Source organism: Ctenopharyngodon idella, chromosome 24, assembly GCF_019924925.1.
Source record: "Ctenopharyngodon idella isolate HZGC_01 chromosome 24, HZGC01, whole genome shotgun sequence".
Classification (NCBI taxonomy): Eukaryota; Metazoa; Chordata; class Actinopteri; order Cypriniformes; family Xenocyprididae; genus Ctenopharyngodon; species Ctenopharyngodon idella.
In genome coordinates this window covers 24,397,464-24,408,326 of record NC_067243.1, presented here as the reverse complement: position 1 = coordinate 24,408,326, position 10,863 = coordinate 24,397,464, and the positions used below count along the sequence as shown (strand labels likewise).

The window sequence follows — 10,863 nt, the reverse complement described above, 5'->3', positions numbered from 1 at the left end:
CCTGTTCAGTCATGTCCCGATCTGACCTCTTTGACCTCTGCACCCCTCATTTAGCACTGAGCAGGCAACACCACCACCCTCTGTGTTTCACTGACTTTACATACAAAATATTGTGTGAACATCTGAATCTGTTGGTATTTTCACACCTCTGGACCACAGGAAAGTAAACATTTTCACAGAATGCAATTTATAATATAATATATTATAATTAATATATATTCTGTAATCTGTATGTCAATGTAAGATTTGAACAAAAGCATTGATTGTCAACCTCAAGAGATCAAAATGAATTCAGCTGTTTTATTTTCTGTTTCATTTTACATATGGTTCGCAATTTTTTTTTTGCAAATCTGGGATTCGGGATGGAATATGGGATTCTAAAATGTGAATTTGCATTTTCTTGCTATAACATAAAAAAAATCCATGAGAAACAAATTTCCATGAAGAATGTATAATACAAATTTTTACCATAAATAACTGAAAAAAAAAAATTGATTTATTCATTTTCATTCATTTTTCACAATTCCTTTTTATTTGATTTTTTTCCGTTGTTTAAAATGACCTATGTTTCATACTAGACAAATTTTATGTTTATATTTACATGAATGCATTTAGCAGAAGCTTTTATCCATTGCTACTTACAAAAAAGGAACAAAAACAATTTGCCAAAGAGCCAACAATATTCATATTTTTCCTTTGCGTTTTTTTCGCGTACAGATGACAACATTGTCAAAACGATCCCATGATGTCACCACTTTCACAAATTCAAGTTTTTGTAGTTTACATGGAGTCGATAACGGTATAGTTTTCAAAAACGTGCACTTTGAATTCCATTTTCAAAAGTTTGCATTTTTAGGCCCCCAAAACGCTGTTGTCATGTAAATGAATGGCCAAACGCATAAAAAGTTGTCCATTTTTAGTTGAAAACGGTGTCGTGTAAACAACCCCTTTCTCTATAAGGGTTTATCTAGTTATCACAACAAACAATATGGAATTTGTGACTTCAATGTGTCTGAAAAGTAACAGGAAACTGAAGTGTACAGACAGTATTCGTAGAAAGTGTAGAGTACTGTACTTCAGTGTGTGTCTCCTGCAGTGAAGGCTCTCACTGTATGCCGGCTCTGGTAATCTGAGAGCGAGTAACTGGACACTGCAGTTTGGCAGGAGGTCAAGACACTAGAGCCCTTGGTGCCGAACTATTACCTCTATTACCAGCACTGTTGTGCACTCAGTGATTTAAAGTTGAAAGTGCATTGAGTTTAAGGAAACTATTGAATGACACTATGTCAACCAATGAACATTTACAAACTTTACAACATAGCACCAAACCCCCCTTACTAAGATTTGTGCTCTTAATCTATAATACCTGCACTTAAGTTAATATTTAAAGGGTTAGTTCACCCAAAAATGAAAATTCAGTCATTAATTACTCACCCTTATGTCGTTCCACACCCGTAAGACCTTCGTTCACCTTCAGAACACAAATTAAGATATTTTTGATAAAATCCGAAGGCTCAGTGAGGCCTGCATTGCCAGCAAGATCATTTCCTTTTTCAATGCCCAGAAAGGTACTAAAAACATATTTAAAACAGTTCATGTGAGTACAGTGGTTCAACCTTAATATTATAAAGCGGGGAGAATACTTTTTGTGCGCCAAAAAAACAAAATATCTAATAATAACAACAATATCTAGTGATGGGCCAATTTCAAAACACTGCTTCATGAAGCTTCGAAGCTTTACAAATCTTTTGTTTCGAATCAGTGGTTCGGAGCGCCAAAATCACATGATTTCAGTAAACGAGGCTTCGTTACATCATAAGTGTTTCGAAATTTCAATAGTTCACATGACTGGCAGTTTGATACGCGCTCCGAACCACTGATTCGAAACAAAAGATTCGTAAAGCTTCGAAGCTTCATGAAGCAGTTTTGAAATCTCCCATCACTAGATATTGTTGAATATAGCTTTTTTTTTTTTTTTGGTGCACAAAAAATATTCCTGTCGCATTATAATATTAAGGTTGAACCACTGTACTCACATGAACTGTTTTAAATATGTTTTTAGAAGCTTTCTGGGCATTGAAAAAGGAAATGATCTTGCTGGCAATGCAGGCCTCACTGAGCCATCAGATTTCATCAAAAATATCTTAATTTGTGTTCCGAAGATTAACGAAGGTCTTTCTAACGTGGAATGACATGAGGGTGAGTAATAAATTACATAATTTTCATTTTTGGGTGAACTAACCCTTTAAATGCGCAATAAATAAACCAATGCTATTTTATTTTATTATTTCAATGCATTGATTCAGGCTTAGAAAACAGATCAAATGAATTTGCAACACAGACTGTGATGGAAAACACAGGCGTACCACATGAGAGCGCCCAACACCACTGCATCATCATCATCAACTAAACACTAAATGATTTACTTCTAATTAAATATGTAATTTTGTTTCTTTATTATTATATAAAACAATACAAATATTTCTATTTACAACAAAATTCTCAATAACAGAATTTAACCCTACATTATGAGGACAAAATGTAGGGACATTTTTTGATCCCCATGAGGAAAACTGCTTATAATAAATGATGTTTTTAAAAAAAAAAAAAAAAAAAATGTAAAAATGCAGAAAGTTTTCTGCATTTAGGAGATAGAATTAGGTGATAGAATATACAGTTTATACAGTATAAAAATCATGTGTATGGAAAGTCCCCATAAACATGAAAACCCAACAGTGTTTAGATTTGTCATATTTGTACAAAATTGTGTTTGAAATTGACAAGATAAAATAATTAGGGTTAAAATAAATTTAACAGAAATGACTTCAGAGTAAAAAAAGACATAGGCATACCACCGCAGCTAATATCTGCATGTTTGGAAATCAGTACAAAATAATCTGATAAGGAATATCTAGACTGCTGCTATTATGCATATAATAAGAAGTCGAATAGACCGATTTGCATGCGTATCATGACGTCACCCTCCAGGGGTCGTCAAGGAGGCGTGGTTTGGTGACGCATTGCGGCTGGGACTTCATGAAGTGAGCATGTAGATCAGATCAGATCAGGACACGCACAGCACAGGATCACTGTATGGACGAATGCATGAACATGCGTGATCGCAATGCATCGCTGCTTTAGCTGGTGCACGTAAATCAAACCCTTGAACATGGCAGAGGTGATCCGTATATGAACTGGACACTCTATCAACGCCTTAAAGGTGCTGCGCAATTACAGGATTGATCGGATTGTTGTGCGATCGATGAAGATCTGAATCATGTCAAGCGGACAGGACGAGAGCACAGTCCGGGTGGCGCTCAGGTAGGGCACTAGCTCTAGTGTGCGTTACTGATGTGCACTCATGCACTTGTCACCTGCTGCACCCATGCACGTGTGCGGATTTTATCCCCCTAGAATTAATAGAAACAAATAAGAGGAAATTATGGTTTGCATAAAAATTAAGAGATTAAGATTTTTTGGACTGATAAATTATTTCTGTACATTTCATTTATTGCCCGATTCTTAAAGGGATAGTCCACCCAAAAATGAAAATTCTGTCATCATTTACTCACCCTCAAGTTGTTTCAAACCTGTATGAATTTCTTTCTTCTGCTGAACACAAAAGATATTTTGAAGAATATGGGTAACCAAACACTTGACGTGCCCCATTGACTTCCATAGTATGGAAAAAAAATGACAATGGAAGTCCAGTCATTGGGGCCCATCAACTATTTAATTGCCGATATTCATCAAAATATCTTCTTTTGTGTTCAGCAGAAGAAAGAAATTCATACCGGTTTGGAACAACAGAATTTTCATTTTTGGGTGAACTATCCCTTTAATATTGTAACACCATGTACTATAAGCAATGTGTCTAAACCTTGTCACGATGGGAAGTTTTCCATGTAAATAATGTCTGTTTATGTTGAAAAATGGTAGCTACGTGACAAAATTACAGCCAGAAAGTATATTTCAGGTGTAACCGGGATTTTGGACCAATGAGATTTTACAATGGGCGGGGCAAACAAGGGCCACGCAACACAATCCCCCTTTTTCCTATGCCCCATGACGCTTTGCGTGAATTATGAGAGTAACTTCCATTAAACAGTGAAAGGTTCGCTTTATGAACGCAATAATAAGCATTTTCATAAACTGGGTAAAATGAGATTAGATTATTCTACTCACCCTTCAACCATCAAACAATAAAAGGAGATTTAAAAGTGTAAAAGCATTTACAAATTGCTAAAATGATGAATAATCCCAAAAGCTTGATTATTTCCGCAGCAATATTACAGATGTGTTAAATGTCACTGTAGTAATATGTGTATATATATATGTAACATATGTTACCTTATTCAAAAATATTAATTTACTGCATTTTTGAGTGATATTTCAAAGTGATTTCCGTAATTTTGACAGACCATAAATATTGTATTTACCTGCTATAAAAACATTCCGGGGAGAAAAACAAGAGATTCTCATTGCATTACAGCAAATCATTCATGGCATATATTTGAAATTAAATCGGGAGAGCAGACCACAGATGCACAGTATATGTTGTGCTTTTTCACACTGTTACAGCGAAATACGAAGGGAAAAAAAGAATCAGGAGGCAAAGAATGCAGCAACTGAAAAGAGCTCTTGCCACAGATATTCTTATGATACCATAGATCACATTAAAATACCAAGTGTTACATTATTCTCCTGACATCTGAAAATAGAACATGGAAATTTTACAGTTTATTCAGTGAAATTGATGAGTAAGTATTATTTGTAGCGCAACCTTATGGTTTAAAATTTGTTTCTTTTTGAGTAGAACTTCCCAAATCCGGAAGTGTTTCCCGTAATGTAAAACGCAGGCTCTTTAAGAAAAAGGTGGATAAAAGAAGCAATGGCAAAGTCATATGTTATTATCCCTGGATAGGACAGTTTTGACTAACAGTGATTTGCAGTGACCATAAGGCTAAAAACATACTCTTCGTGTGAGTACAGATGCTTCTAGCTTTTTTCAAAGCTTTTTTTTTTTTTTTTTTGAGACTGCATACTTCCCTACTGTATAGTAAGCGAAAAATAGAATGTGAAAAGAGTAGTGTCCCAGTAAGTCACAGTATTTATAAAACAGTAGGCGAAAAGTTCCCGGATAACTTACTGCTTCCGGTGAGATCTGATGGACACTTTACTATCTCATGAGGCCTCGGGACAGGATACGCTGGTAGGTCACATGACTATGACAACATGATGAATGTAGAACGTCCAGATTACATTTTGTACCGAGAGTATGTAATTTCGGATGCAACCTGTTTTTGGCCTAAGTCATTCATTTTCAACAAGAATTGGTAACCTGAGTGACCGAGAACATTGGCAATGCAAAGTTCATTGAATGCAAACGCACAGCATTGCGAAGTGATGACTACCAATGGAGTGAAGACTGTGTTGCCCATGTGACCTGCTGCCTGATGCTGCAGTTGAGTAGGTACTAGGGACTTTAAGCAGCAGCTGCTGATACAACGGCAACGGCATTCTGGTGTTCTGTTGCGCATGCGTGAATTTAACTGCTACTTCTTGACGTTCTACTGTAACCGTCTACTACGGGAGAATAGCCGATTTGCCGTAGTCGATAATACGTGACAGATTAGATAAGTAAATGTTATGTTTTATGGTTATGTGGTATTTTAATTGTATCTGTATGTCATTTAATGCCAAAAGCAACCATTCTCTTGCTTTTATTTAAATGTAATTTCTTTTTTACTATGTCAAATGATTAAATGATCCGTTATGCCGTCCGCTTTGTTGTTGCTTAGCGATTTTTGCTTTCTTTAGCTATGGCAGTTGACAGTTTACTTCCGGTCACTGTTGCCGTTCCATCAACAGCTGTTGCTTAAAGTCCCTACTATTAACCAACTGTACAGCAACTTGCCATCCTTCAGCGATTTAATCGCCAAAAAAGTGCATAGTTTTATTTATAAAATAGTTACAAATGAATAATTTTATTTATTTGAAAATTAAGTAGTTTATTTGAAATAGTCATAACAAATATCAGTAGACCAGGAAGATTTAAAAATGAACGGTTCATTCATAAATTCGTAAAATCTTACCTTCATGCTGTGGAAATACAAACCGGAAGAAAGGAGCCAATACATATAGCACTTCTCACACAAAAAAAAAAAACTTTAAAACCAAGAATTTGCGTGGGAAACTTTTTCGCCCTCATGCCTATTGAAATGTCTGGATTTTGCTTGCAAAATGTCAAACAATGATAAATGTGACTGAATCTTTACAGCAAGGAGAGGGAAATGTGTGTAATTGTCATTAAATTTATATGACAATAAGAAAATATTCACAAGATTCACTCTGTAATTGTAATTAAGCTCATTGTGTTTTCTTTATAAATGAAAGTCCCGAGTAGTGCACATGATATATGCGGCGTCCAGCACAACTGAGGATGCACACATGACGGCAGGTGCGTGTGTGTCAGCATCAGCCTCAGACACTTACCAAAAACGTTTTAGTGATAAGGATTTCAGTTGTGTGTGTGTCATTTGTTTGAGTGGCATTCTGTGCTAAAAGTAGTCTGTTAACAGACAGATGATCAATGGAAGAAGAGGTTTATTGATGAATCTGTTCTTTAGATCTTCTTGATCGGCATGTTCATCAGTGTTTTAGCCGTCTACAGAGATGCATTTTGTTGTTTACTGGTCACAAAGTCAAATCTGTTGCAGCCTGTCTGTTACAGGAAATGAAAGTCAATACTAGTCAGAGACCAGAGACCATACATCGACCAGGCTGGTCGGAAATTGTGTGGTAAATTGGTGTCAATTTCGGCCGAAACACCTATTTTTGGTTTCGGGTAAAATGGTTTTGGAGCGCCAAAATCAGCGAGACGTTTAATTAGTGCTTCTGGTTTGTTTACTTTTAATATAAGCAAAGTTTTTATTATGAAATTCAAACAACAAATGTGGTTTTGGAGATCACTGTAGCGCACATGAACCGATCATCTCATCTTCTCTTTACTACTAGTTACAGCACAAAATAAACTTGGATGAACACCAGAAGGTATATTGAAAGGTAAATTTACTGAAATGAATCCTGCCTCATGTAATCACACAGTCAGTGTTTCAACTGGGGAAAGACTTCAGTAAAACAGTGTATAGGCTATACAATGTCACTTAATGTTACATTTAGTTAGCTAAGAAAATATAACTCTAGAGAAGAGCATTTTGCTAAATATATGCACTGTATTACATATTCATTATAATTTTACTTATGTTAGTGATGTCTTCATTTAATGTATGTTTGAATAATTATGTCATGAAAACAAGTTTGGAGTAAACTGGAGTAGAAACAATTCTGTTATTAAAAAGTTGATTTATAAACTGCCATATATGTAATTTAAATGTTTGTAAAACTAAGTTTTAGATAATTGGTTGTTGATTTTTAAATAAGTTTGATTGATTAATTAATTGATTATTTATTTTCGGTTTCGGTTTTCGGCCAAGTGTATCCTGAATTTTTTATTTTGTTTTTGGACTAGAATTTTCATTTCAGTGCATCCCTACTTACAGCTTTTGATTATATGTAAACAGTAAATAAAAAAAAAGTAAGAAGATTAAGTGACATCTTTGTATCAGTGATCCTTGTTCTATAGTTAAAGGGGTAGTTCACCCAAAAATTAAAATTTGATGTTTATCTGCTTACCCCCAGGGCATCCAAGATGTAGGTGACTTTGTTTCTTTAGTAGAACACAAATGATGATTTTTAACTCCAACCGTTGCAGTCTGTCAGTCGTATAATGCATTGAAACAGTAACAAGAATAAAAAAACATGCACAAACAAATCCAAATTAAACCCTGCGGCTTGTGACGACACATTGATGTCCTAAGACACGAAACGATTGGTTTGTGCGAGAAACCGAACAGTGTTTATATAATTTTTTACCTCTAATACACCACTATGTCCAACTGCCTCGCGCATCCGGTTGGTGAGGTCTGAAGGCGCTCTGATGACGAAAGTGATGTCTCGCACCTATACTTCAATGAGTGCATTATACGACTGACAGACCGCAACGGTTGGAGTTAAAAATCATCATTTGTGTTCTACTGAAGAAACAAAGTCACCTACATCTTGGATGCCCTGGGGGTAAGCAGATAAACATCAAATTTTCATTTTTGGGTGAACTATCCCTTTAAATTCTGCCTGTTCCTTTTGTCTGCACCAAAAATCTTGACTTTCATTTATTTTTATACAGTTTTTTTTTTAAACCTTTAAATGCATACAAGTTTGAAAATAAATCTACCTGTGCTTTTTGCACCTTCTCTGTATTTTTAAAGTATCTGGATGTGTTTGCCTTTAGCTGTAGTGAAGATGCTTGACAGATTTACATAAACAAGCTCATTGTGTGGATATACTGCCCATTTATATACAGTAATTCTGAATAAAATGCTACACATACATGCGTTTGCATGACTGATAACGGTACAGTAGATCATGGCATGAGTTGGAGAGACGGCCGTGTATGACAGTGCAGTTTTGTCGAGTGAGTCAGCATCTCTGGTCTGATGAACACACTGTTATTGTGTAATGAAATCACTGCGAGTCGAGGACCTGTTCGTCACAGATACAGACTGATGTCCTTCATCATGTTAATCTAGTTAGTCCACTGATGCATGTTATGACATTGAAATACGTTAATAATAAATATTAGGGATGCACAGTATATCGGCCACCATATCAGTATCAGCCAATATATGTTCATTTTTAATGTTATGGTTATTGGCCCAATAAGAAAATTAGGCTGATATATTAAAGCTGATAAATGATGAATTATTTCCTCCATCTGAGACATTTCAGATGTGCACTGTTCGCCATGATGGATTTGAATTGCTTGATTTGAATCACTTTGATAAGGAAAATACTGTTAAGTGCAACATATGCAGTGCAATGCAAGTCTGTCATATAGGCTACATAAAATTATAATGAAAGAAGATGTAGATTTATTATTATTATTAGATGTAGATTTATCGGCCAATATATTGGTTATCGGGTTTCAAATATAAAGAATTATTGGTTATCGTATTGGCCAAAATTTTTACATCGGTGCATCCCCAATAAATATTATATCAATATTTACAGTGTCAGGATATATTTATTTGAAACTCTTGATAAACATCTTTCCAATAATAAAAAGTATATTGAGATACCAAGGTGTAAAATACCTTGTTATGATTATCAATACACTGTCATGATTCCAAAATTTCAGTAGTCGAGAAAAATAGCAGTGAAGCAGAGATCATTTTTATCATATCGGTCTGAATTGGCTGATATAGAGGCAGATAATGTCAGGTTGTATTAACATGTATTGATTTCATTGAAACATCCAAGATTCATTGTCAATCCTGTGAACGACAGACAAAACAATATAAATTTATAATATCGATCATCATATTGGTTATCGGCCATAATAAATGTTATTCTGCCAAAATTCTTATATTGATGATCAAACAAATGGCATGTATAGCCATTGAATATTAAATATCACTTTCAATTAAATAGTCAGTAACAAAATAAGGAACAAATTCCAAACAAAAGAACAAAAGAAAGAATAACTTTTAAAATTATAAAAAAAAAAACATTTAGAAATTAAATAAAGAAGTATTGGGCCAGTAAGATTTTTTTTCTTTTCTTTTATTCTGCAAGGCAGTGATATTTTGGAATAATTGATGTACAATTATAGTTTTTTGTTGTTGTTGTTGTTTTTATTAGAATTCGATTTTATTTTTATATTTTCTGTTTTAGTAATTTTGTTGTGTGTTTTTGTCACTTATTTTTAAAATATGTAAAACAAGTATTTGATATTTTAGCACTTAAAAACATATTTTATTTCAACATTTCGTACTTTCATTTGTTTATATCACTATATAGATAATATAATTATATAATTGAATGGTATATAGATAATAATAATAATAATATTGTATTGTATTATTCAATTAAAGTGATTAATCATCAAATTTTCAACTGACGTACCATGGTATGACCATATGAAAGCCTTGCTGTATGAGTGGACTACTCTAATATTTCCCTCTAAAAATTAATCTTTTTCTAGATGTTAAGCATTTGAGCTGAAGCTGATGTGTCAAGCTCTCTGGTTTGTCTGTCGTGACCCCTATGACGGTCACATCCTTCAGACCTCAGAAACTATGCACAGCAGCCGCATGTGGACATGCTCCCGGTCTGCGGCAGGAACAGAATCTGTGCTCTGTAATTGTAGTTTGTCTAGAAAGCAGCAATATTATGCAGCACAGACGTGTGGTGATTCTACCACATTCACCACGCCCAGCACACAGCACTTCCTGCATGCTTAAGTTTTTGCATTCTGGGCCTTTTTGTTCTGTTTGTTTTGTATCACAAGTTTTACTTCATTATTTCAGTGTCCCTCAATCTCAAACGCCTTAACTTGAGTGATGAATAAACGCTCAGGCAAATGAAGTCCAGTCTATGTATATATCTAGAGCACATAAAGCTAGATGTCATCGTATATTGTTTCTAAATGTGCTTCATTCTCTCCTCATCATGGCCGCAGAGTGGAGTATGATAATGACTTGCTCTCTTAGCCTGTATACATTTTTATATTTTACTTTAGTTTAATTTAGATACAACATTGAGTGTAGTATGTGCATTAAAAAACATTGTAAAATAAAAATGGGAAGCTGGAGTTTAATATGCTATATATTAGGGCTGTAAATATTAGTAAAATTAATGATTAAAAATATATATTTTTAAATGTTTTAAAAACATTAACACACTGTGTTCCTGCATTTGTTTCTCAGTGACCTGTTGATTTTTTTTTTTAAACTATTATTTAGT

At 34.5% G+C, this 10,863-nt stretch overlaps 1 protein-coding gene across 1 annotated transcript in view; it reads left to right on the top strand.

The window, feature by feature from the left end:
* The first annotated feature begins 3,016 nt into the window (after positions 1 to 3,016).
* The window catches only part of kif21a (kinesin family member 21A), a 71,651-nt gene continuing 63,804 nt past the window's right edge, over positions 3,017 to 10,863 (top strand). The window contains exon 1 of the mRNA XM_051884540.1: positions 3,017 to 3,321. Within this exon, the coding sequence (XP_051740500.1) occupies positions 3,278 to 3,321 (44 nt within the window). The 5' untranslated portion in view covers positions 3,017 to 3,277. The remainder of the gene's footprint in view (positions 3,322 to 10,863) is intronic.